This window comes from Arachis hypogaea, chromosome 18 (genome assembly GCF_003086295.3).
Source record: "Arachis hypogaea cultivar Tifrunner chromosome 18, arahy.Tifrunner.gnm2.J5K5, whole genome shotgun sequence".
NCBI classification, from domain to species: domain Eukaryota; kingdom Viridiplantae; phylum Streptophyta; class Magnoliopsida; order Fabales; family Fabaceae; genus Arachis; species Arachis hypogaea.
In genome coordinates this window covers 995320-1021997 of record NC_092053.1, presented here as the reverse complement: position 1 = coordinate 1021997, position 26678 = coordinate 995320, and the positions used below count along the sequence as shown (strand labels likewise).

Sequence of the window (26678 nt, the reverse complement as noted above, 5' to 3'; positions counted from 1 at the left end):
GAGATATCCAAACATAAAATTACTTTTACTTCTCTATAAGATCTTTTAAAAAAAGATAACTCGAAAAAAAATCTTTTGTTAGAAGCTCACCCAAACAAGCCCTAAACTTACTCATTATTCATGATGCTCCCTAATATGACGGGATAAATACTCCGCTACTCTATCTAGTTGTGTCAATTTAAAGACAGTCTACATTAAAAACAAGAGACCAAGAGGCATCTTATCAAAAGAGTTGACGTTGTAGACCAGAATTAACACTAAGTTCAAAATCAGAAGAAAATAATGAACAATAGGAACATGAAAAAGAAAAATTACTGAATAGCAATTATGAAAATACCTTATATATAATATGTTCAAGATAGTGGTTATACTAACATTTACATCACTATTAGGAAATAAATCAAAATTTAACTCCAACACCTCGATGCGTAAAAAAATTCTTCAAACAAATACTAAAATTGAGAAGCAATAAAATTAGACCATTCCTCAAAGAGATTGGAATTCAAAACCATCAAGTTTGACCTTTTGTCTTTCTATAATCAACTAATGAAATTATTAATATCATATAAAAGGTCAAATGAATTTGGGAAAAAAAAATAGAAAAAGCAATAGAAGGGAAGCTAGAAACTTGATAACCTACATGTGCCAAAAATTGGTCAAAAACAGATTCAACATATAATCAATTATTCTGTTGAACTATTTTAAGTTGTATTATATGACATTGCCAAAAGATAACTTGTTATGGTATGTCTTAAATCTTAACCGAAAGTTATTGCTACAACTCCAACCAATAAACAAATTATTTTTCACAACTCACTACAAGAAAAAAGGCCTATGGCCACGCTTTTTTCTTGCCACGTTTTTGGTGATCAATGGCCACGTTTTTATGAGGTGGCAGTAGATTAGAGATTTCGCCACATTTTTGCCACGCTTCAAAAGCGTGGCGAAAAGGATCAACGGCCACGCTTTTGTAAGGGTGGCAATTGATTAGAGAAACGGCCATCTTTTTTTCTGCCACACTTCAAAAGCGTGGCCATGAGAGAAACAAGGACGTTTTAAAAGCGTGGCGACAGAATTTTATTACGGCCACGCTTACAAAACGTGGCCGTATCCTGGTACTCTTTTGGCACGCTTTAAAGTGTGGCCAAAAGGTTTTTTCTGCCACGCCATAAAGAGCTACAAAGACGTTTTAAAAGCGTGGCGAGAGGGTTGAACCGGACAGAAAACCGACTGGTTTAAAAGAAACGGCGTCGTTTTTGCCAAACTTGCTTCCTTTCACTCTTGGTTCTAAAGCTCCTTCGTTTCTTTCTCCCTTTCTCCCTCCGTTTCTTTCATTCACAGAAACTCATCCAAAAAACTCTAGCACTGTAAGCCTACACCACCGCCGCCGCAAGGAGTGGCATACTGCTGCCGTCCGTCCGTCTATCTAGCTTCCCTCGTGCACCATGTCTTCAACTCCCGTTCGCTATCACCGATCGCAGCTGCTTCCTCGAGCTCGGCGTCCGTCGTCTTTGTCTGCTCAGCCGCGCTTCCGCCGCCGTTGGTTGCCGTTAACGTTCTCGTCTTCGTTCAGCCGTCGTCTTCATTCGCGTTCTTCGCCGTTCAAGTTTGCTCGGCGTTCACCGTTCGCGTTCACTCGCCGTTCACTGTTCGCGTTCACTCGCCGTTCACCATTCGCGTTCACTCGCCGTTCACCGTTCGGGTTCGCGTTCGTCTGGAAGCCACGTTGCCCTGCTTCAAACTCTGCGACCAACCCGTGCGCTCCACCTAGCCGTCGAACTGCTCTCTTTTGTCACCGCCGTGAGTTCCCTAAACCCACCACCAAACAATACACTCACACAACACCAATACTCTGCTTGAAACTCTGCAACTTCTTATTTCTATTACAATAAGTAACTATTTGATTTGGCAGTGGTTTGGATTTTTTTCATAGACTGAATTAAAGTATACAATAGTTATGTTCTCTTATCTATCACATTGATACTAAACTTTGAATTCTCTTATTTCGTTTCAAGTTTTCCGCACTCAACATGTTTGATGAAATGCTTTAACCATATTTCGGGTTGGTTTTATCATTTCTAGCTTTTAAAAACTTAGTACGTTGATTGCATGTGAAATTAGAATAATTGGATCTTAGTAATTAGGAAATTTTAGCTGCAAAAATAGCATCTTTGTAGAAAACATATTAGCATGATGATTCCACTTGCATTAGTGTTCTTCCGGTAAATTTTAACTGTTAGTGTGAACTTGTTGATTTGCTAATTGTTCTTGTGTTGTTGTTCTGTTGTTCTTCTGTTATTTTTATTTTATTTTTTGTTGTTGTGATTTTCTGTTTTTGAACCTGTTAAGTTGATAATTTGCTAAATTATTGGGCTGCTGTTGTTTTAATTTGCTAAATTGTTAGGTTTTTGTGATTTAATTTGTTGGATTTTCTATTTAGGTCTTGTTCTTGTTTATTTGCTAAATTGTTGTTGTGTATTTATTGTTGTCTTTGAGATTCTTGCTGGATATTGGTGATCATTGATTTATTATATTCTTCATGTTTTCATTGTTTTGTTGATTGTTTGTTTTGTTTCAGAAATTATTTTTTTGTGATCAATGCTCAAACTTTAAATGCTGTTCTGTTGGTTTTGCAGTGTTTGTCTTGTTTCAGAAATCAATTTTTTGTTATCAATGCTCAAACTCTGAATGTTGTTCTTTACAAAGAGTTGTTTATCTTGTTTCTTTAAATAGCTATGTAAGTTTAACATGCAGAAAATGTATTAATAAGCTAGAATGTGAGTCAATTTTTGAGCATTTTTCTATTTTCTGTACTAAATTTTGGACTAGCAACTGTGATTATTTGAACTAATTAGTTACCTTTATTCTTGCTCAGCATGGCACTCTCGGGGCACTTGTCCAAGATTCTGTTAAGAGCCACTACTAGACCCTGTTTTACTGTGCACCCACCCTCCGCCACTGCCGCTACCCCAGTGCCACCACTAGGCCGCCACCGTGTTGCTCCGGCCATTCACTCATCATCATCAATCTTTCCCTTCCCTTCCCCTGTTCCAATTCCCTGCTTCCCAGGTTCCCCTTTCATCTCATTTGATTTTATTTCTCTTAAGTGAATTAATAATGAAGAAACTCAGGTTACACGTTATAATGACACTCTTTAACATTTTGTTCTTGTTTTGATTTCAGGGTGAGATGTGTTGAAAGTTCAGTGTGTTTGTTCAGGAAGGGAATGTGCTGAATAATTATATTAAAAGATGGATTTAGGCATTCTTTTCTTCCTCTTTCACACCCTGCAGGTTTTGACAGCTACTAAAATTAGATATTGGAGGTTTTGTTCAATTAGATGCTAGGTTTTGACAAGTCCCCATGAGATGTAATGGCAAAAGAGAATTGATAGGCACACAGTTTCTTCTTGTTATCATGCTATATAAAAAACATGTCTCAGTTGTGGTGGTTTGGTTTGGTTTTTGTTGTTTTCCATTGCAGGAATGCTATTGATTCCTCTTTATTCAAGCAATGGTTGCATAACTTGCAAAGTGAGATTGGGATTCTAGCTGATGGCACCTTGGCTCTGAGACAAGTTCTAATTCAGGTAATTGCATCATCAGTGTTTAAAAAGTGGATATGATTTCTGATAATTAGGCCTTGTTAAGTGGTAATTTTAGTAACTGACTAACCTGTTAGTCTTCTAGTCTTATTCATGTTCTCAAATCAAAATCAACGAAACTAGTTGGACTCTTTTTGGTGTAAACAGGGTGTAGACATGTTTGGAAAGCGCATTGGGTTTCTCAAATTTAAAGCTGACATTTATAAGCCAGTCTATGTTTCCATTTTCTTGTGTTAATTTTAGCAAGGGGCTATGAACTAGTAAACATTTTACCTGTTATGCTCTATATATATTATTCAAAAATAGTTTCTTGTGCTTCAATATCCAAAAATTGGATTCCTCGTCATGGCAAGCAATGTATTAATAGTATTTGATTCATAGGCATACCACATTCTGAGCTATGTGGTATCTAAAATGCACAACTATTAGGATCTTTTGCTTCTTACCTTATGTTCTCAGGCATCCATCATTCCTCTTTTGCTTGTAATTTCTGTGCACTTGTACCTGATGTTGATTTCTTTCTTTATATATAATAAAGTAAACCGTGATTAGGTTCCAGGTATTGTATTTGCAAGAGGACCTGCTGTGACTGTGTTGATACTTCTGGAATCAGATGGTGAAACTTATGCTGTCCTTACTGAACAGGTTCTTAGATGTTGGATCCTTGCAGAGAGAACTATGTTTTTTTTTCAAACATTTTAACTAGAGTTCCATATTATGCTTATTATTTTTTATTTATCAGGCAAGGGTTCCTACTGAAGAATTATTTTGGAATTGCCTGCTGGAATGTTGGATGATGACAAGGGTGATTTCGTTGGCACTACAGTTCGTGAGGCTTCTCTCTCTCTCTCTCTCTCTCTCTCTCTCTCTCTCTCTCTACAATTCTCTTCATGGCTTAGTTGTGCCTCTGATAGGTTGAAGAGGAGACTGGCATAAAGTTCAAACTTGAAGACATGGTTGATCTCACTGCTTTCTTGGATTCTTCAACAGGATGCAGATTTTTTCCCTCACCGGTATACCTTAAGCATTCTGCATCAACCTTATTGCTTTATTGGTTTTGCAAATAAATAATTTTGTCGCTTGAAAAAAGAGCTAATAATGCATCTGCTTTATAGTTGTTCAATAATTTAGTTTGGTATTTTGAGCATAGTTTAGTTTCGTGTAATTGTACTTTTAGATTTGCATTTACCAATCAGTGAGCATTCAATTCAATTTCTGGCTATCTGTGGTTCAATCTAACAGTATTTGATAATCCTCGCTTATGGGTCTTTTTTTCTCTAAATAAAATAAAATAAAATAGTGAGAATTTATTATCTCTCTCTCTAAGGATCTAATTTTTTTGCTAAATGATTAACAGACAGTAGACTATAAGAGACCAACCTATGAAAAAGTTGAGAACCTCCAAGCCTTACTTCCAAGGGAGTGCAATATCTGCCAAATGCAAATCGGTGAAATGTTGAACTTTATGGATTCAAAATGTAGTTCAATCCATTTTCTTCACTAATTTTCACTTACTATGAGTTTGGAATACCACTGCCACTATTTGTAAATGGATGCTAGGTAGAAGCTGCTCATTAGGTGCCTACTACTTTTTGTAATAATAAAGATAAATAGATGTGCAAGGTGTTTAGAATTTTTATTCCTATTAGCATAACAATGCTGATGAATTTTTATAGTAGAATGTGAACCTGGTTTAATTTGGAATTGTTAATACATGCATAAATTAGAGTTCAAGAATATATTAAAATTACACTTGAATATTTTGTAATGCATTCGAATTTTAATATGGATAAAAATAATTTTAAATAATTAAAAAATACAATAAAAATGGGTGACACGTAAAAATAAATGTAGGAATAACCCCAAAATAAAGGAGGCTACTATAATTAAAAAATAAGACATGTAAATGAATACTATAATTAGGTAATAAATTAAAAAAAAAATACATTAAGACCACGGTTATAGTTTCGCTTTGCACTATATATATATTGACGTCAACAGTGAATACTCATTTTCTTTGTTACACGTGTCTTTCTCTTCTAAGTTTTCTCTCTCGCTACCACTGTTACCATCATCGATCAGGTACAACACTCTTGGATCTTTTGATTTTCTTTCTCATTTTCTCACTTCTTCGTTCTTTACTGTTAGGGTTGCATTGTGCTACGCGCGTTGAACTTTTGATTTCATTTTCTCAATTGTCTTAGTTCTTTACTGTTAGTTAGGGTACAATGCCTGATCAACACTCTTGGATCTTTTGATTTTCTTTCTCATTTTCTCACTTCTTCGTTCTTTACTGTTAGGGTTGCATTGTGCTACGCGCGTTGAACTTTTGATTTCATTTTCTCAATTGTCTTAGTTCTTTACTGTTAGTTAGGGTTCAATTGCATTGTACGTGCGTTGATCATTTGATTTTCTCACTTGTCTTCGTTCTTTACACTTAATCACGTTACTTTGATTCTTAGTAAATTTATTTTTTTTTTATAATTTTACTCTTAAAGATTTTTACTTATCATGAAATATTTGTAAAATGACTAGAATCACATTACTTTAATTCTACAAACATATTTTGAAGATGATAACGGAAATAACGGATCGTGTGCCTCCTGAGAAAATTGTAAAATATGAAGATGATAAGTCTAAAAGTCCTATTGCTCTAATGGAGGATTGGAAAGGAGGCTTCCATTGTTAATCTAGGAAGAATTGATTAAAAATTTGTAATATATATACTTCATATATGTCTTAGCAATATATGAACAGATTATTAAAATGCTTTGATATATATTGCATGGTGTTTTTTTTTTTTCTAGTCAAGATTCAATAGAGATGTCAAATCTTGAAAAATAAAAAGAACAAAATAGAATGTAAACAAATAAAAAGATATGGAATTTTTTTTACATAAAGTAATTATATAAAATAAAATATAATTCACAAGACATAAAATTTGTATGGCATTGTTGTTGAAATAATAAATGAAAATGACATTACTTCATCATAAAAATATGGGTTTTTTAAACTAAAATATCTCTATAGTGCATAGAAATAAAGAAAAATTGTAAAAACTTTCAATCGATTGGGTAACACAACCAATCGATTGAATTGGGCAAATCCATATTGTTTTGATGACTTCAATCGATTGGGTAACACAACCAATCGTTATCCAATCGATTGAATTGTGAGACCTCAAGTTATTTTGAAGCATTCAATCGATTGGGTAGTATAAGCAATCGATTGAATTTTAAAAAACCCACATTTTAGTCATCGTTCAATCGATTGGGTAATATGACCAATCGATTGATTTTTGTGAAAATCATGGTGCCTTGCAATTTTTAATCGATTGTTTTGTGATAACCTGTAGTCCAATCGATTGAGTTATGGAAACCTGAAATTCAATCGATTGTTTTGATAATCCAATCGATTGATTTTAAAAAAAACACGATTTCACAGCCCTGGGCAAACGTCACGGATCAAATATAAACTTTTAATCGATTGGAATGGCCAAAAAGTTTATTACGATCAATGGAAGATCTAATTCGTTATTGTTTTTTACTTTGATTGTTAATAAACATAATAGATGAATGATAAAATAATAATTTATAAAATAAAAAATAGTTTTTATAATTAAATAAAATATATGAAATTAATTTGTAATTAAAATTAGAAAAGGACTATTTAGTAATTATTAAAAAAAACTTAAAAAATATATTTTGTTATGAAACTATTTAATAGTCCAAACGTTGTGGGACCATCAAATCCTTAACCTAGTTACTTTAGTCTAGTTTTCTAGTCTTAGCTATAAAGTTTAGATTAAAATTATGCAAAAATAAAGAGCGGTGATTGAAGTCAAAACCATATTTTATGATGACGACGTTGAGAAACAGAATTATAGAAGTTGATTAGAACCAAATACAAAAATATAATTAGATTATAAAATCCGTTATAAACTTATAATCAACTGTCTACACAATGTAATAATTAGACTCAAGAATTTAATCCAAAATTTAAATTTGTGTTATAATTAGATTATAATCAAGTAACATTCAAATCATATTGCAAAATTCGTTTATAATCAAATTTGCATAAAATAATAATCTTGAGAATTTAAATCAAAGATTAAATTTATGTTATAATTAGATTATAATATGAAGATTCTCTAGAGAAGGCAGTTGAATAAAAAAATAAATCCCGCTAGGAAGTCAATGGAGTATCTTTACAATATGTATAATGAACGTTTATTTGGTCTAATATGAGTTTAAAAAATAAACATTCAGGATAAAACATTACTAATTTCTCAAACATAATACACCCATACTATTCAGAGTAATAATTTGGATACCAAAGATAATAAACATATGATATTCTACTGAATCGAACATCCCTAAATCCCCATTGTACACATTGTACATATACTCCATTAGTTCCCTATATTTCCTCTAAAAGAATACAATAATAATAATAATAGCAACTTAAAATAATGTAGTAGAATTTTCACTGTAATCATACTTGATTACAAACACTAAAACAAGTAAAATTACTCTTCACACACCTAAATTATACATAATTTAAAACACTTTTAAGTTCTCACTTAACTTAGAGAAAGGAGGAATACATGAACTCCGCATGAATTCACACCTCTAAAACACCACTAAACTCAAACCAAGATTAACAACCTCTAAATGCTAACCCAACTTAGAAAAAAAAATCCGATAAACATTAACCTAGTTCGTATTTTAAAACAAACAGTCAACAATATGTGAATATGATTTTTATTGAATTCTACCTTTTTTTTGTTACCCTTATGACTTTTTTTTATATATATTTTCACTCTCAAGAATCGATCAAATTAACAATACCTCATGGTTTGATATAAAATGTATTAAAAAAAAGGACTTCCTATAAGAGGACATATATATTAGTACTCAACTTTTACCATTATATTCCTTAAAAAAGATGACAGCGTTTTTTGAGTGCTGAACTTCATGGTGAAGAATGGTGGTCGCTTTAGGTGAGCAAGATCAATTGCATCATTTTAGAGCAAACAAAAACATCTTCCATAGTTGGTTTGTCTACTGCACAATCTTGTACACACAACACAATAGAAATGAGTTGATGTAAATATGCATGGAACACACATTAGTAAGCACAAATGTGTTAGGACTCCCAACATACCTTATAAACACTTAAACAGGACCAAAATCACCCTCTCCCACCTTATTAATGGACGAGAAATTGTTTGAGGCTGCAATGTTGCTTTCAAAATTGAATACTTTCACCTCATTACTTCTCCTTTCTTCTAGTTTGATGTTTTCTGTTTTGTTTGGATTCACTCCATTGGGTTCAGTAAATGATATCTTTTTGTCCAATTTTCCATCCACTATTATTGATATGAAAAGTATGATAATAACATGTAATTAGAGAATACAGTAAATGATAACACTATGTTTTAAATTATTAATTATGTTGGAACTTGGAAGTTGAAACTACCTTGTGATTTATCTTTTCTCCTTGAGACACAACATAAGCAGAGGATAAAACATGTTATTGCAAATGCTGCTCCAACCCCAACCATAAGCCATATCCACCATTTGTTTGCTGACAAATACAAACAAGTCCATAAAACAATTGCCATTCTTTGCATACATTTTCATCTTACCTAAATGAAATGCTAAATTTTCATACTTAACAGAACAAGGACTCTGCAGGGTTTGAAGTTTGAACCTGATCATACCTTTGTGTTCATCATTTCCTCTGCATTCAGTATGGTTCTGTTGTGTGCAAGAAAAACTTCTGATGTAGTTGCTGTATCCAGTTTGTTTATCATAGTATGTTGTCCACAGCATCACACCTCCATAGTTAGGTGACTTCGTTATGGCAGGTAGAATGTCTGTTACCAACACATTAACTGGAACATAGCCATTGCTTGCAGCTTCACGAGACGCCGGCAATCCCAAAAAGACTTTCCCATTTTTCACAGATTTAGTCCATTGATTCCAAGAGTTCAACAAATTGTTGACATCACCATCTTCATATTCACAACCAGGATTGTTGTAGAACTGGATCCAAACATAGTCAAAAACCTCTGTGGAAAGTGCAATGCCAAGTTCAGCATCAGGAAATGGACACTGAGGTGCTGCACTTAGGTAAACCTTTCTTGCCGGCGTGCTATGCGACTCGAGGTAGCGGGCGAGCTCCTCCCAGTGTTGTGGTGGCGAAATCTCAATGTCAAAGTCAATTCCATCTAACACAGCATCCCCTAACGGACGCGACGAGGGAGATGACTTGCCACCCAAGAAACCGTTCCACAAGTAATCAGAAACATTCTTGGCATCATCAGAGGAAGCTAGGCTGTAATTCCCATCTGCTCCTCCAATTGAGAGCAACACTTTGATCCCTTGCATTTGGCAATTCTTTATGTCTGTGCTCAATGTTTTGCAACCATCCATAAGAGGGTCACAGTGACTTGCAAGATTAATGGTAGGTACTGTTCCATTTCCAAAATTGTTCAGGAAGGCTAAGATCACATAGGAGTATTTTCCTGTTGCACATGTTTCTGTTAAGGTACCTTCTCCATCATTTTGACCCCAGTAAATGGCAATATCATTGTTTGAATCTGCTACAGAGTTTTCAAGCAGTAGAAGGAATAACAAGGAAGAGTGAAGAATTCTTTTAATCATCTTTGTTTCTGTTTTATCAACACAATATCTTCTAATCCACATTACTAATAAGGTAATAAACTTTGTAGTATCGTTGGATTTTGAATGATACATCATTGAACCAATCGTCATGTTTTATATATCTTTTGAGGCCGGCAATAAATTTCATAAAAAAAGAACATGAGTGCCAAGTAGTATTTAAGTTAATGTTTCTCTGTTTTTTTTCCCCATAAAATATTAGTAAAAGTGGATTAGAACGATGATTGGTTGATTCTTGCTGGCATCTAAAACTATGTTTTGATAAAGTGACAGAAAATTTTGCCTAAAAGGGTATATAATTCAGAGAATACTATTGCAAAACGTGAGGGAAATAAATTAAGAATAAAGAGCAGGTAAAGTAACTCAAGAATTTTTCAAACTTAGAAACTTTAAATAACTGAATATATATCCATCACTTCTAACTTCATCTATTTGAGGCATTCAATTCAATCAAATTCAAATAATGAATGAATGAATGAATATGCAATGAGCCCCACACTTGGCAGCCTCAATTGGACACGAAACTTTGGCAATGCCAAATGCCTCACTCTTGAGTCTTGTCATTGAATATTCTTTTCCTTTTAGCTTTCTCTGCCAGCAACCAAACAATTATTATATTCGTTTCTATCTGAAAGAATATATTATAAGTGGGTAGGGAATACAAAGCAAAGTAGATAAATTCATTCATATAATATTTATCTGAAATTTAAGTTAATTTTTATTTTTTTAACCAATAATTTTTAATAAATAACATACCTAACAAATGAACAGACTATATACCACATTGTCCTCGTCTACGAAGTATGGGTATTTCGCTGCGTATCAAACACATTTTAAATACTTATCAACATTCGTCCAATATACATATATGTTGTATCCAATCGTATCTTAATAAAAAATAAAAAATTTTTAAATATACTTAAACACACCTAAATATCATTACGTATCAGTATGTCCAATTTTATTATTAATATATATTTAAAATTAATTTAAAAATAGCATATTTTATTTTTATTAAAATAAAAAATTTTAAATACTTTATAAATAAAAATAAAACATTACAAATAAATAAAAAGTTAATTTATATTTTAATATTTTTAGAATTCATCTAAAAAAAATTTATATTTTATAGTTTATATATATACATGTCTTCTTGTGTCTTATAAACTTTTAAAATTCATGGCGTTCCCGTATTGTAAGTCCGGTATTAATATCTGTGTCCGTACATCATAAGTGATTATAAACTAGTATTAAACTCCAAAAATTAAAAATAAAATAAAATAAAATTCACAACTTTATCCACTAAATTCTTGTCCGTATGTACTTGTTTCCTTGCAACTCATCAGGTGGCGGCACAAAAAATTTGTGTGTTTGACTTAGAAAGCGAATAAAGAGAGGCACGTATCTAAGCAATGAAGAATCTCAGCAGCAACTTTAGGATCCTCAAATACACCTGGCACTTACTTGTTCATCCTCTCATTCATTCTTTTCTTCCTTTTTTGCGAAATTATTGTAGATTCTCTCTACTGAGTAGTGACCATTTCCACCTCTCTTTCTCTGTTACGTTTTGCATTATATTTCCCTTCTTGATTTTCCATTTTTCTTGTTATCAAGCAAACACCTATTTTTAGCTTTCTATAACCAAGCCAGCCATTTCTTTTTCTCTCTCTCTTTCTTTCTTTGTGGCTTTCGGTTCTCTTTCTTATTCTGGATTTTTGGTGGAGCTTCTTTCATGCATGCATGCACGCTGGTTCTTGTTACAACTTGATCTTTCTTTTGCTTTTTTCAATAATCACGTTATCTCTTTAGATTCCCGGGGACAAAAGAAAAAAGAATGCTTGAGAGGATGTTCAAGAAGAAAGTCTATTCAAAATGGTAAACAAATTCGACAATCGTTCTGTGCTTAATCTTTCTGCTACCGTTTAATTTGCCCCTGATTATGGTGCTAATCTGGATTAATTATATTTTGGCAACAGCAAAGCTTATGCGAGATTAACAAGGACGAGATTAGAGACCATACGGAAGAAGAGGAACGCAGTTGAGAAGTTTCTTAAGAAGGACATTGTAGACCTTCTTAGCAGCAACCTTGACTACAATGCATATGGAAGGGTAATTAAGTCATTCTCATCATTCATAATCATAATAATACATTGTTATTAATTCATGATTAATGATTAATTCCTATTTGATTCGAATATTTGCAAATGGAACAGGTTGAGGGGCTTTTGGTGGAGCAGAATATGTCATCTTGCTATGAACTAATTGAAAAATACATAGAATGCATTTTGGATCATGCTAAAGACCTTTATGATCAGGGGTATGATCTGTTTCATTTACTAATTTCTACTACATTATTTGCAACATTTGGAGAAATTCTTATAATAAACTCGCCCTATGTTACATAGCCGATCCCAAACCCGGAAAAATAAAGAGGGTTGTTAGGCCTGTGATAGCGACTCAATGATATATTTGGATCCATGTAGGGTTGTGTTAGGCCTACGACAGACAACTTAAAATTTTGTGGCAACCCATGCATGGATAAAATGCAATGACATCTTTGATCCTTGTTAAGTATGTAGCTAAGTAAGGGAAATTCTTAAATGAATGCTTTTATTTATTAACAGAGATTGCCCTGAGGAATGCAAGGAAGCTATACCTTCATTGATATATGCTGCAGCAAGGTTTTCTGATCTGCCAGAACTGCGCGACCTCAGAACTTTGTTTACAGCCAAATATGGTGCTTCCCTTGAACCATACCTAAGTAAAGAGGTAAGGAAGTAATTAATTATTGTTCACAACCATTGAGAATGTCTTAGTTTCTACCACTCACTTGAACATTTAATTTGATCAGTTTGTTAAAAAGTTGAAGCAAGATCCCCCTTCAAAGGAAATGAAGATTCAGTTATTGAGTGATTTAGCAGAAGAGTTCTCTATACGATTTGATAGCAAGGCTTTAGAACAAAAACTTCAATCACTACCACCACTTTCTGTGTCACATGAAGTAAGCAACTTAACATTCACTTTATTAATTACAACTATAAACTATTACATTGCTTGCTACCAATCTTACATAATATATACTAAGAACAAGTCACTAGTTTCAGGGAAAGGCAAAAGATGATGCAGGAAATAATGATACTGAGAAGAGTAATGATGGCAGCAAAATCTCTAATAATAAGGGTTCGGATGAAGATGGTAGCAACAAGAGGAGGACATTGTCCTTTAATGTTGTACCACCACCTTATTATGTGACAGAAAAAAACAATGCAGAAAACATCATGGTGTGTAATAATAATAATAATAACAACACAGCAACAGCAGTAGCAACGAGTGAAAAGGATTCATCAAAGCCAAAACCAAGATCAATGAGGAGGATAAAGCCTAATCCGCCACCGTATGATAATGGGCAGAGCATGATAAGAAGAACGATATCGGATTCATGTGACACTAAAACAGAAACAACAACAACTACTTCAAATTCAGTGGGAAGATCAACTTCTTTGAGTTCTCATCCAAGGCTACCCGATTATGATGACATTTCTGCTCGTCTTGCAGCTCTTAGACGCGCACATAACCATTAGGATATACATTTTTTGATGCGTGTGTTAGACTTCACATACTAAATGCAACAAATTATGATGATCAAATTATAGATGCAGGATTTAATGTTGATATATTACTATTACTATTAGTGTATACTTTTCTTCCCCACAAATTATCAAGAACACGATATTATTCACAATACAAAATAATTTACGTTAACGATATATGACAAATTACCACAAAGTAATATTATACCCTCTAATAATATATTACAAAGTAATATGACTTTTTTTAATAAGAAAAAATATAGGAAGCCAAATAAGGAAAAGTATTCTTTTTAAAAATGAATTTTTTTTTTTTAGAAGTCAATTCAAGACTCATATATTATAGGTACTTACATTTGTTTAGATAGATGAGTGAATTCACTACTCCATTGGTTTTATAGACTGGACAATGATACAGTAAATTATTGATGAATGCAATAATTAGAAAAACATTGTAGTAATTTAAAAGTTACAGTGAACTAATTAGAAGCATGACTGCATGAGTAGTGATGATTGGAATCAAGTGCGGGTATTCCTTCTGAAAAAACATACTCCATCAAAACCATTGGGCCGGTCCGTTACGGCCCAAAATCAGAATGGAGCGGCCCAAAGGATACCATCTTATGCGGAGGCAAGTTTGCGTGGTGGACCGGTGGCAGAAGAATGCAGATGGAGGAGGAGCACGTGATGAGCGAGGTCCACTTAGGATGCCCACCTGGTCTTTCAGATCCTCATAATTCAACATTCACGGTTCCGTTCGTCTTGTTCCATTTCCACAGCGCAAAGAATTATATGTCTTAAAAATATAATTTAATTAATATATGTCTTAAAATTATATATTAAAATTATTATTATTAGTAAAAATTTTAATTTTTATTTTAATAAATAAATAAATAAATAATATATTAAATAAAATTTTATATTTTATATTTTTTATACAAATTTTATTAATTAATATTATTATTAATATGTGCACTTAGAACAAAATCACAATGTTAACTAAATATAAATTAAAAAACTTTAAAATATTACTCCTTTAAAATATTTGGGAATGGCTCTACCTTATCCATTACTGCGTCTGTTGCACTGTGCATCAATCCCTAATTTTGCCCAAAACTTTAAGCCCATCTGCATTCATTAATCTCATTTCTTACTACTCGACTTATTTCCTTTAGTGCCAGGGTATCTCGGTGAATCAATTGTTCTGGAACGTTTTGATTTGCTTTTTTATTTATTTTATTTATTTTTTTATTTATTTTTTTTAATAGGTATAAACTGTATCTTGTCATTGACCCCGAAACAAAAATAATGAGAGTAAATTTTTTTTGCTGAAGGATAGATTAGAGCGATTAAATTTTGATCTTAAAAAGCATTCTCCTGAGTATAACCTCATACTTTAGCATATACGTGAATGAGAGATTTTTTATCTCAGTGGGAGTACTCATTGTTTTGTCCGCGCCTCCTCCAGAAAAGTGTGAGATATATTTTTAAAAGATGTGAAAAGTTATTTTGAAGAGTTACATCTCTTGATAGGGTTGTGACTTATTCAAAAGATTATATTGGTTAAAAGGTTGTAACTATTTGAATAGTTATATCTGTTGAAAGGTTGTAACTATTTGAAAAGCTGTATTTATTAAGTATGTAGCTGCATGTTACATGTACTCCGTCTCTATAAATTTTTCTCATTTTTATAATTGCTGGATAATCCATCTCAACACTTTCTTTATGCGCAAAAGAAAGAACAGAGAATATTATTCTATAAATTATCATTTAGTGTGAGACTTAACTGTATAAGTACATAAACAAGTTAAGTGTTCTTCATTGTATCATACAGGAAATTCGCCAGTAACCTATTTTACACACCATTGTATATTGGTGGGGGCGAATTAAGCCTAAAGGAAAATGTGTGTAACACACGCCTTGAAGAATTGCGCTATTTAATTTACTATCCCCTTTTGCACTGTAACTCAGTTGCTGGCTGGCTCCAGACGAAGAATCGAGTGGAGTTCCTGTTTTCCGTCTCTTCCTCCACTATTCGAATATAGTATTGCTTTCGCTGCTTTAGCAGGTTTGCTTTTGGAAATTTATACCCATCGCATGGCCAACGCCATTGTAAGATACTTCGAAGCGGAAGAAACAACGGGAGGCCCAGGGATGGCAGGGAGCGAGACAGCACGACAGGAAATCACGGCAGTGAACCCGCACTCTCCCCCGGCAACTAGCGAGACTTCTTGGTATGCTAGTGCCCTGTGTTACCTAGATTACTTTTTTTATTAATAATAGGCTTACTATTGTAATTATTTTTTTAGTGAGAGTACATAAAGAGTACATAGTATATAAGGTGTAATAACTCAACAAATATTTTCTAAGAGAATTTTTCGTGTAATTATTTTTTTAGTGAGAGTACATAGTATATAAGATATAATAACTTAAAAAATATTTTCTAAGGAAATTTTTCATTCTCTTCAATAATGAGAAGAACTTATTTTTCTCCCTCTCTTAATCTCTTTCGTTTCATCAAACCACCAACATCACACCTTGAGCAGCCTAGGACATTAGATTTTCTACATGGCGCGGGTGAACGTGAAGAGTAATCAAGTTGTGAATTAAATTAAAAAAATTGTAAATTGAAATCCAATCCAATTTTGCCATTTTCTTTCTATCCCTAATCTTTCTTTTGACATTTTCTTTTCCCATTCTTACCTCTTCTTTCAAACTCACCCAATAGAGTTTCATGAGAGGCTATTTCGCAAGATTAGCATGCTTACTGCTCCCTTTCTATCAACGGTAGTAACATAACACCACCATTGATCACGGAGTGGAATGATGATATACTCAGTGACACACAATTCCAGTTCAATTATCTCTAAAAAATATCAAGATTTGGAGATTTATCTTATTTGAGTTGATAAAAAATAAAAGTGTGCAGCAACAATCTCATAATATGACTTTTTAATAATGATTTTTTGTCTAAATACTAATATTACTTTGCTTTTTTAAAAAAGGAGAAGTAAAAGACATCTTTTATTTTTGTCTATTAAAATTAAAAAAATACATTTTTAAAAAGTCAATTGAAATTAATCCTTATATTTGTTTAGATAGACGAGTGAATTCAATAATTCATTAGTTATAGATTGGACAATTATACACATATACTCGGGTGTACATCACACTCTAATTATTGATGAATGCAATAATTAGAAAAACATTGTAGTAATTTAGAAGTTAGAGTGACTAATTAAAAGCATGAGTAGTGATTAGAATCAAGTGCGGGTATTCCTTGAGAATAGGCATACTCCTTCAAAGTCATTGGGCCGGTCCGTTACGGCCCAAAATGAGAATGGATCGGCCCAAAAGACACCATCTTATGCGGAGGCAAGTTAGCGCGGTGGACTGGTTGTAGAAGAATGGAGATGGAGGAGGAGCACGTGATGAGCGAGGTCCACTTAGGATGCCCACCTGGTCTCTCAGATCCTCATATTTCAACATTCACCGTTCGTCTTGTTCCGTTTCCACAGCGCAAAGAAGAAGAATCAGTGGCATGTGAGAGTCTGCAATTTGATGAAGATGGTGACCTCCTTCTTCGTAGAAGCAGCACTGTGAGAATCAGAATCCGCCATAATATCACTTCTTCAATTCCCAATGTTGGTCTCCAGGTAAACACTAATTACTTTATAGTTAATACTAACTTCATTTTTATCCTTTTTCTTTTCTCTTGTTTTATAATTTATTGTTTTATTTTTCAGGTATGGAGAGCTGAATTGGTATTATCTGATTTCATATTGCATAAAGCATTATGTTCATCTGAATTCCGTGGAGTTGTTGCATTGGAACTTGGTGCTGGAACCGGTATTTTCACTAATTCTCTTCTTGACTTTCCCAATTAGGCTCCTTTTTTATATGATTTTGCAATTATAAACCCTGAATAAAAGCTATTACTACTTGAATCACTATCGTGGTTGATTATGTATGTGATGCTTTATGTTTATGATTTCAAGCTTTCAAATCCTTTTCCAGGTTTGGTGGGTTTATTACTTTCACGTGTTGCAAATACAGTGTTCCTAACAGGTAATGTGCCTCCTTTTACTTTAGTGCCATCCATGCATGTATGTTGTTTATTTCCTTAATTTGGTTGAAATTGTTGTAATCTTAAGTTTGATTGTCTTGTGTAATTGCATCTTTCAGACCGGGGTACTGAAATTCTTGAAAACTGTGCAAAGAATGTTGAGCTTAATTTTGGATTATTGAATTATCAAGCTGCAATTCATGTACGAGAGCTTGATTGGTTCAATTGCTGGCCTCCACAACCAAGAATAGGAGAGGATCCTTGCACACCAAGGTAAAGTTTTTTATTTTAATGAATTAGTTTCCAGGCAACTATGAGTCTCTATATGTTTTTCAATATTTTTCCTTTGGTTAAGGATACCTTGGATGAACATAACTAACTTTAGATCAATTACATATCAAATGCACATCACAGTCACTTTATGGCTTCATCATGCAGTTATTCTTGGACGTCTGGCGAGATTGAAGATGCAGAGAATGCTACTTTGTTGGTGGCAGCTGATGTTATTTACAGTGATGACCTTACCGACGCATTCTTCAGCACCGTAGAGGGATTAATGTCAAAGGGCTCAAAAAAGGTTTATGTTCTCACTGCTTCTATATGCAAATTCTGTTTGATTGGCCCCATTTTTGAGTTTGAGGGATTTCACATGTCAAGGTTTTCAAATTGCTTGACTTGCTCCATCTATTATTTAGGTGTTATACTTGGCATTGGAAAAGCGCTACAACTTCAGTCTTTCTGACCTTGACATAGTTGCAAATGGATATTCACATTTTCGAAACTACTTCAAGAATGAGGATGGTAAGCTCATAGTGGAATCCATATTTTTTTTTTAATGCACTTTGAGTTTTAAGCTGATGTAATTACCGAGTTTATGCAATGCTTAATGCACATGATTTATTGCAGAAAATGAAGAAGGCCTTGAGTCTGTAAGCATGAGTAACTTTGTTGGGAAGCTGATAGACATGTCTCAAATTCCACAATATGTTAGAGAGTATGAAAGAGGACATGAAGTTGAGATTTGGCAGATCAAATATTGCGGACCAAAACATGAAGCCTCAGTTACCCGGGTTTAAAATTTTCAAGCAGAAAGAAATCTCTTACCATTGTTGTTTATGTATCTTAATGATTAACATCATCCAATTCATTTTTCCGATAGGAATGAATTTACTAAGTTAAAACAGTGAGTGGTGCATGGAAAGTACCAAGTCTGACAGCTAGTGACAACGATGCCATAATCTCAATCGGTCGTTGAGTTTTAACCAATTAAAGAAATGGTTTAAAAAAGGCCAATTTATTGCCATAGGCATGTAAGGTAAGTTCCCATCATGATTCCGAATTTGTGATAACGAGTCACCAACCACGTAGAAAGTAGAATCGCTTTTCTCAAGAGTTGTATTTTGCTCAATTTTAGTATCTGTGAAGCATAGCGTTAGCATAATTCTTAGATTTTACAAAGAAACAAAGGAGAATTTATTAGAATAAAGAAGAAACAAGATTTTAAAGAAAGAAAGTAATTGTAGCCATATATTTACGTAATAAATAATACTGTACATATATTTATGTGATAGATGTTAAAAACTAAGGGTTTAGCTAACAAGTATAATTACTATTAGTAAAAAATTTTAAAATTGATAATTTTAACCTATAGTTAAGGTGTGAGATGTGAGTCTTATTTTACAAGGTCATTGTGTGAATTCCGATTAATAATTAATTAATTAATTTTTAATCATAATTTAGATTAGATAGAATTTAAAAATAAAATAAAATTAAATTAGTTTATGAATAAATGACCATTCGTATTCATAAAAAATGAATACACTGTACCCACACAAGATTCCCTCCATGTGACAAAAGTATTCTACGTGTCATTTTCATCTGTTATGGTATAAATGGTCATTTATTCTTAGTTTATAGTGCAAAAAAGCAGTTTTACTTTGCATAGTTTAATTATTTATTTTTTCTCTTAACCCTTCTAATTTATTCATTGGTTCAATTTTATCCATAAACTACCTTTTTTGCTTTTTGTTATTGGAGAAAGTCTAGGAGTTAGCAGTTTTGTTGAAGGCAGAAACTCACCTGCAGTCAACTGCAGGTGAAGTTGCTTCCGGATGGCTGACACGTGTTATTTTATATAAATGGTTTATTTAAAAAAATCGGTTTGAATTAGACCAAACAGTTACTTTTATTCCTTCCTTCTTCGTTTCGCATGTAAAATTCGTTCTCTTTCAATCCCTTTTCAGAACTGATATGAAACTTTCAATTAGGTATGTTCCTTTTATTTATATTTCTTAATCAAATTTATTGTTTCAAATGTATTTCTTAATTTATGTTTTTATTCATTCCTCCGTGAATGATGAAAATTATTTAATAAATACGTACATATTTATGTCATCACACCATTTTGATGTTCAAGATCATAAATGCCAAGATAATTCATGGCAATTTCATGTGATGGAAGATAAAAATGTAATTATGGTATAACGTAGACTAGTTGATAGCATGAGCATTGTTGAAATTTTGGCATGATATCTTTCATATTTATTATATGTCTCTTTAGTTGGTAATGTTATAGTTTATTGCGATGATATGATGGTAGTTTAATTGTATGAGTTAGGTCCTTTTTATTTGGTTGAATTTTTTCTATGGCTATCATATTCTTGATGGCAATGTCAAAATAAATATTTTCATTAGTTGTTCTTTTTTTTCTCTATTTTTGAATCAATTTTATTTTAAAAAAAAATTATTAAAATTTTTTGTTGTAGACAAAATTAATAATATTATGTTCAATTATTTAAGGAGTCCAAATTAATATTTTGATTAGATACTTTTGTTTTATTGAAAATAAATTCTAATTTCATTAAAAAATAAATTCTAGTTGATAAGTAAAAACACAAAAACGTGCATGATAGTGAAATCATAATTTCTAGACAAGTAAATTATAGTCTTATTATCTTAAAAAAATAATTTATTTATAGAATAATATTCAAAAATCAACAATAATTTGCATGAAAATAGTTTATTAGTAAAATAAAAGTTAATTGATTGATTACCATAAAATTTAATTTAACGATAAATTTGCAATTGAACATATTTTTACAGCTTAATTTAAAATCTGTTTACAGCTTAATTTAAAAGCAACTGAAAATGTAAGTTATGAGAAACAAAACAAAACTCATCAAGAAAATAGAAACAGAGACACAAAAAAAAGCAAGATAATATCATTTATGCCATTCCTATAAAAAAATCATGAATTTTGTTTCTTTTTTAGAATACTAAATTTTACTTTTTCAAACAATTTGTATACATATATTTGACAAAAATTAAATAAAAAAATAGTTTCAGATAAATTTAAAGAAAAATTAGTCAATATGAATGAAGAAAAAGAACATATCAAATTCATCTGTTAAGAATTTAGGAATAACATACAATAAGAATTTAAATTATTTTAAAAATAGTTATTTGATCTATTCAAACCGGTTTTTTTAAATAAACCATTTGTATAAAATAAATTGATTTTTTTTTAAACGTAACACGTGTCAACGATCCAGAAGCAACTTCACCTACAGTCGACTGCAGGTGAGTTTCCACCTTTGTTGAAATCTGGCTGGTACTTAACTATAAAAAATAATTAATCCTATATCATTAGATGTCATCTCACACTATTAAAGATATTAATGATGAATAATTCTATGGTGCCTAACTTTTCCCTAAATTACCTTTAATAGTAATTTTAAAATATTTAAAAATTTTTAACTTTTATACTTTTAAATTTATAATTAATTATTTTACCTATTTTAGTAATTAGGCAGTATTTTTTAGGCACCATCACACACACACATATATATATATATATATATATATATATAGTGATTCTCTTGTTAGCTAGTTTCCTAGTTATCATGGCATGGGATTGGCGATGGCGTCCCCTTATGCACTCCATTCATTTGTTCCGGTTGATTGCCATTATTAGCTTGGGGACTTGTTGGTGGCTATGGCTTCACAAGAAAGCATATGCAGTATCACCACCATCTTCCATTCTATGGATTATCTATGTCGTTTATATTCTCCTCTCTATCGTCGTCTTCCCAGTGACCATCGACACGATGCAATTTTTACAAATCCCCAGACTCGGCCATTCTGTGATTGCGAGAGCTAGTTTCTCATTCTTCGTTTCAATTTCCTTTGCCACTCTGATTGCTGTCGCCGCACTTGAACCACCAACAGTCTCTCTCACTGCCAAACTAACCGGCTACGCAATTATAAACTTCTTTGCCAGTGCCTTGACGATTTCCAGTTTCCATGTGGTTCCTCATGATGAATCGAACATAGAACGATTGTTCCCAAGCAGCGTTTGTTAGATTATATCACATACATTATTCCTGTTATATCCTTGTTGCATGCCATATATGCAACGGGTACCGGTGTGCGATTAGCAGCTGCTTCTCACGCAGTAGTTGCTACGACTGAACCAGTAGTTTGTGATCCCTTTAAAGTCATTGCTTGTGCTGTAACGGCTTCCTGTGCGGTATTCTATTCAATATTCTTAGCTGGCTGCCTCCCACTGCGTCCAGGGAGTGGCCGAACGAGATCGAGATCGAGATCGAGATCGGATAAATAGGATCAGCTTTAGACCTTTAGTTAGTTCAAATATAGGTTTTTTTTTGTGACTAGTTCAAATATAGGTTTGTTACCATCTATATATCTATTTATATTTTTCATCTAAAATAATATATTATCTATATATAACGAGCACTTATACCGCTAGGTTTCGTTTTATAAATAAATATATTACATAATATTTCTTTTCCTTAAGGGTTTGTATATGATGCTAATAAAAAAGAATTTAACCATTCTTCAAAAGACTTTTTTTTCACTACTTTTACAATATAAATTAAGCATCCTATCTTTTTCTACTTTTTGTGATTCCGCGATATATTTTGATGGTATTTTCTTAATTTTCGAATCTTGATTTATAAATTCTATTCTAAAGCATAATATTTTTTAATCCAATTTTCTATTTATACTGGCGTTGTTTCCTTTTTCTTGATGTTTCGACTCCATTTTTTACTTGTATTAGGACTATTGAGTCTTCTTCACTGGAGTAATCTAATATTGCTTCTTTATTTTCAGTGTCAAATTCTCTAGTATTCTTAAGTGACTCTGTTGGAAAATAAAAGAAAAACGCGCACACACTCACAAAGAATATAAAATAAAAAAGAATGTATTGAATGTATTTGTGTATTTTTATTTATGAAATGATTATATAAGTATTTATATTTTTTTTGACGTCTAAACTTAATACATCCTAATAAACAAATGGTTTAAATTAAAACTAAATATAGACAATTTATTTAAACCGTGGTTTATATTCACTCTTAAATTATAACCATCAAATTTATTTTTAACATTCTCTCTTAAACTTGATAAATTTTCGACTCCAATCATAATCCTTAATTTTTAAAAAGCATCATATTTCAGAGGTTTTGTAAAAATGTCAACAAGTGATTTCACATACTCAACCTCCACATGCATGTTCTCAATACATTATTGAATGAAATGATACTTTATTTCTATGTGCTTGCTTCTGTCGTGAAACACTGGATTCTTTGTTAGGGCAATCGCTGACTTATTATCCATCATGATCTTGGTAGATTCAGCTTGCTCAAAATGAAGTTCCTTTAGTAGTATCTTCAGCCAAATTGCGTAACATGCACAGGCAGTGGCAGCAACATATTCAGCTTCACAAGTTGAAAGAGTGACTATAGATTGTTTCTTTGAACACCAAGAAATTGCATTATTTCCTAGAAAGAAAACAAATCCAGTAGTACTCTTCTTGTCGTCAATATCCCCAACATAATCACTATCACAATAGCCCATCAATTTGAATTCATCTGAAACTGAATAAAACACGCCATACTCAAGAGTGCCTATAAGATAGCGAAGAATTCTCTTGGCTGCCTTCGTATGGGTTTCTATTGGATTACAACTGAAAATAAAATGTTAGGTCTGATACAGGTCAAATACCTTAAACTCCCTACGAGACTTCTGAATAATGTTTGGTCAACTTTTCTTACACCTTCTTCCTCTTTGAAAAGTTTGACTCCACACTTTATGGGTGTATTGGTAGGATTGCAGTCTAGCATGTTGAGTTTCTTCAATAGCTCTCTTGCATAAGCCTCTTGTGAGATGAAAATTTCATCCTCCATTTGTTTCACTTCAATTCCAAGATAATAAGACATTAGTCCCATATCACTCATATCAAATTCTTGAGCCATTACTTTCTTAAATTCTTCAAACATTATTTGATTGTTTTCTGTGAATATAAGATCATCCACATAGACATAAACAAATAACAAATTTCCTCATTCCTCTTTCACATAGAGTGCATATTCATGAATGCACCTAGTGAAACTATTATCTTGAAAACACGTATTAAATCATAAGTGACTTCATTTTATGTACTCCAGTCCCACTTTGCATTTTCTTCAAACTCAACATCTCTGCTTATTATTACTTTATTATTGATGGAATTGAAGAATTTGTAGCCTTTAGTATTCTCCTCATAACCAATAAATACAAGCTTTTGGCTCCTATCATCAGGTTTCGATCTTTCTTGCTCAGAAATTTGGACATATGCAATAGATCCAAATACCCTTAAATGTGATACATTAAGTTTCAAACCACTCCATGCTTCTTGAGGTGTTATATCTCTTAAACTCTTGGTAGGTGAGCGGTTTGAGAGATAAACTGAATATGCAACTGCTTTTTTTCATAACTCTTTTGTTAATGATTTACTTTTTAACATCGTTCTTGCCATATTTAGAATTGTCCTATTCTTTCTTTCAACAATCCCATTTTGTTGAGGCGATCTAGGAACAGTTAGGGGACGTTGAATACCATGATTTTCATAAAACATCTTGAATTCATTTGAAGTGAATTCTCTACCTCTGTCAGTTCTGAGAGCTTTTATCTCATAGCCACCTTCTTTTTCAACGAGGGTTTTAAACTTCTTGAATTTTTCAAATGCTTGGTTCTTTTGCTTCAAGAAATAAACCCTGTTTTTCTTGAATAATCATCAATAAAAAATAAAAAATAGGCGCTCTTACCAAGTGATAAAGGCTTGATAGGTCTACAAACATCTGTGTGGATAAGCTGAAGTGGCTTGGTAGCTCTTGATTTGGACTGCTTTGAAAAATTCTTTCTTGAATGTTTTCCAAGTAAGCAAGCTTCACATAACTGATGAGGATGATCAATTGTTGAAATTTCTTTTACCATCTTCTTTGTTTCCAATTCTTTGAGCCCACCAAAATTTAAATGTCCATATCTCATATGCCAAATTCATGGTGGATCTTCAATACATGACTTTAAACATATAGCTCCACTGCTTCTCATGTTTAACAAGAACATATGATTTCTTATCATAGAAACCTTAGCAATAAGATTTTCATTTTTATTTCTAAGCCAAAGATAGTGACCTTCCATGACTATCTTGCAACCATTCTCCATAAGTTGTCCAATACTCAAGATATTATTCTTTATTTTTGGGATGTAATAAACATTGGAAAGAATCTTATGATTTCCATTCTTCGGCTCGAATAGAATCGTCCCTTTGCCATTGATCTCTACTTTTGATTTATCACCAAAACGCACGTGTCCTTTTACGTTGGTGTCGAATGCTACAAATTTACTCTTATCATCTGTCATATGGTTGCTAGCTCCATTGTCAAGATACTACGTACTATCTTCAGAATTTTGATCTTCCTTGAGCGTAAGGAATAATGTTGGTTCTTCAACATCTTCACTGTGCACAACAAGTTTATTTTCTTCTTCTTTGGATGTCTGACACTCCCAAGAATAATGTCCATTCTTTTCACATGAATAGCATTTAATGTGTCTTTTGTCAACTGTTCTTCCTCTTCCACGACCTCGAGAAAAAATTTGATTTCTTTTCTCTTGTGAATAATTTTTCTCATCTCTTCCTCTTTCGTAACCACGTCCTCATCCTCGACCTCGTCTTTGTCTTCCACTTTCGTTGGTTTCTCCTTTAGCATTCCACAAAAGTTTTGCCTGCAAGACATGCTCCACACATTCTTGCTTACCTTTATCCATTCTTTCTTTATGGGTCTGTAAGGAACCATTCAAGTGATCAATGAACATTGTATCCAAATCTTTGGACTCCTCAATAGCTACCACCACATAGTAAAATTTTGAGTTAAGAGAACGAAGGAATTTCTCAACAACACGAACATCTTCTAATTTTTCTCCAAACCTTTTTATTTGGTGCACTACCGTCAAAAACTTTGGTGAAATCATCCGAAATGGATTCAGTCTCCTTCATCATTAGAGACTCAAACTCAGCCCTTAGGGTTTGAAGACGAACCTTCTTCACCTTTTCAACTCCTATGACGAAATTTTGAAGAGTATCCCAAGCTTTCTTTGCGTTGGTTATATCAGCAATCTTCTCAAATATATCATCATCCAAGCCTTGATGAATGATAGTAAGTGCACATTGATCTTTATTTCTTTTATTTTCTAATTCGTCCTTCTGAGCATCTATTAGCTTCTCCACATTTTCTGGATCTACATAGTCTTTTTCAACCATCTCCCACACTCCTTGAGCATCGAGAATTGCTTTCATTCAGACTACTCAATTGTCATAGTTGAGTTTAGATAATTGTGGGTATTAAAAAGATAAAGTAGTTCCTTTTGACGAAGACATTTTATAAGTA

The 26678-nt window shown here is 32.7% G+C and overlaps 4 protein-coding genes across 9 annotated transcripts; 3 read left to right on the top strand and 1 right to left on the bottom strand.

Annotated features, from left to right (window-relative positions):
• Nucleotides 1-1249: 1249 nt before the first annotated feature.
• Nucleotides 1250-5362, top strand: LOC112772472 (nudix hydrolase 14, chloroplastic). 5 transcript variants are annotated; one of them, XR_011876385.1, is made up of 8 exons: nucleotides 1268-1800; nucleotides 2876-3069; nucleotides 3184-3293; nucleotides 3484-3589; nucleotides 4164-4249; nucleotides 4347-4433; nucleotides 4519-4617; nucleotides 4962-5362. XR_011876385.1 is itself a non-coding variant. In XM_025817425.3 (7 exons), the coding sequence occupies exons 3-7, from the start codon at nucleotides 3434-3436 to the stop codon at nucleotides 5106-5108; spliced, it is 582 nt and encodes a 193-aa protein (XP_025673210.1). In that variant the 5' UTR covers nucleotides 1250-1800; nucleotides 2876-3069; nucleotides 3184-3433; the 3' UTR covers nucleotides 5109-5362. The 5 variants fall into 5 exon arrangements, 1 of the variants encoding a protein (XP_025673210.1); XR_003187516.3 differs by having other exon boundaries at nucleotides 4157-4249; XR_011876384.1 differs by having other exon boundaries at nucleotides 4143-4249.
• A 3414-nt stretch (nucleotides 5363-8776) lies between these two features.
• LOC112769111 (acidic endochitinase-like) lies at nucleotides 8777-10663 on the bottom strand. The gene is made up of 3 exons (XM_025813525.3): nucleotides 9330-10663; nucleotides 9086-9193; nucleotides 8777-8975 (listed from the first exon to the last, which is right to left on the bottom strand). Exons 1-3 carry the CDS (start codon nucleotides 10384-10386, stop codon nucleotides 8782-8784), a joined length of 1359 nt encoding a protein of 452 aa, XP_025669310.1. The 5' UTR covers nucleotides 10387-10663; the 3' UTR covers nucleotides 8777-8781.
• Nucleotides 10664-11767: 1104 nt separating this feature from the next.
• LOC112773257 (uncharacterized) lies at nucleotides 11768-13989 on the top strand. 2 transcript variants are annotated; one of them, XM_025818329.3, is made up of 6 exons: nucleotides 11768-12168; nucleotides 12270-12402; nucleotides 12507-12610; nucleotides 12918-13062; nucleotides 13145-13294; nucleotides 13392-13989. In XM_025818329.3, exons 1-6 carry the CDS (start codon nucleotides 12128-12130, stop codon nucleotides 13872-13874), a joined length of 1056 nt encoding a protein of 351 aa, XP_025674114.1. In that variant the 5' UTR covers nucleotides 11768-12127; the 3' UTR covers nucleotides 13875-13989. The 2 variants fall into 2 exon arrangements, with proteins under 2 accessions (XP_025674114.1, XP_025674115.1); XM_025818330.3 differs by having other exon boundaries at nucleotides 11776-12168; nucleotides 13398-13989.
• Nucleotides 13990-17262: 3273 nt separating this feature from the next.
• Nucleotides 17263-19129, top strand: LOC112772757 (uncharacterized). The gene is made up of 7 exons (XM_025817755.2): nucleotides 17263-17536; nucleotides 17627-17729; nucleotides 17898-17948; nucleotides 18066-18219; nucleotides 18385-18523; nucleotides 18642-18747; nucleotides 18853-19129. The coding sequence occupies exons 1-7, from the start codon at nucleotides 17288-17290 to the stop codon at nucleotides 19020-19022; spliced, it is 972 nt and encodes a 323-aa protein (XP_025673540.1). The 5' UTR covers nucleotides 17263-17287; the 3' UTR covers nucleotides 19023-19129.
• The last annotated feature ends 7549 nt before the right edge of the window (nucleotides 19130-26678 follow it).

Coding starts and splice junctions, on each gene's coding strand:
- LOC112772472 (XM_025817425.3), top strand. CDS start 3,434: ATGTCTCAGTTGTGGTGGTTTGGTTTGGTTTTTGTTGTTTTCCATTGC. Junction 4,250..4,346: donor ATGCTGTCCTTACTGAACAG/GTTCTTAGATGT, acceptor TTTATTTATCAG/GCAAGGGTTCCTACTGAAGA. Junction 4,618..4,961: donor GCAGATTTTTTCCCTCACCG/GTATACCTTAAG, acceptor AATGATTAACAG/ACAGTAGACTATAAGAGACC.
- LOC112769111 (XM_025813525.3), bottom strand. CDS start 10,386: ATGACGATTGGTTCAATGATGTATCATTCAAAATCCAACGATACTACA. Junction 9,194..9,329: donor AGGAAATGATGAACACAAAG/GTATGATCAGGT, acceptor TGTATTTGTCAG/CAAACAAATGGTGGATATGG. Junction 8,976..9,085: donor GAGAAAAGATAAATCACAAG/GTAGTTTCAACT, acceptor TATCAATAATAG/TGGATGGAAAATTGGACAAA.
- LOC112773257 (XM_025818329.3), top strand. CDS start 12,128: ATGCTTGAGAGGATGTTCAAGAAGAAAGTCTATTCAAAATG. Junction 12,169..12,269: donor AAGAAAGTCTATTCAAAATG/GTAAACAAATTC, acceptor TTTTGGCAACAG/CAAAGCTTATGCGAGATTAA. Junction 12,611..12,917: donor AAAGACCTTTATGATCAGGG/GTATGATCTGTT, acceptor ATTTATTAACAG/AGATTGCCCTGAGGAATGCA.
- LOC112772757 (XM_025817755.2), top strand. CDS start 17,288: ATGGAGATGGAGGAGGAGCACGTGATGAGCGAGGTCCACTTAGGATGC. Junction 18,220..18,384: donor GAGGATCCTTGCACACCAAG/GTAAAGTTTTTT, acceptor TTCATCATGCAG/TTATTCTTGGACGTCTGGCG. Junction 18,524..18,641: donor TGTCAAAGGGCTCAAAAAAG/GTTTATGTTCTC, acceptor TCTATTATTTAG/GTGTTATACTTGGCATTGGA.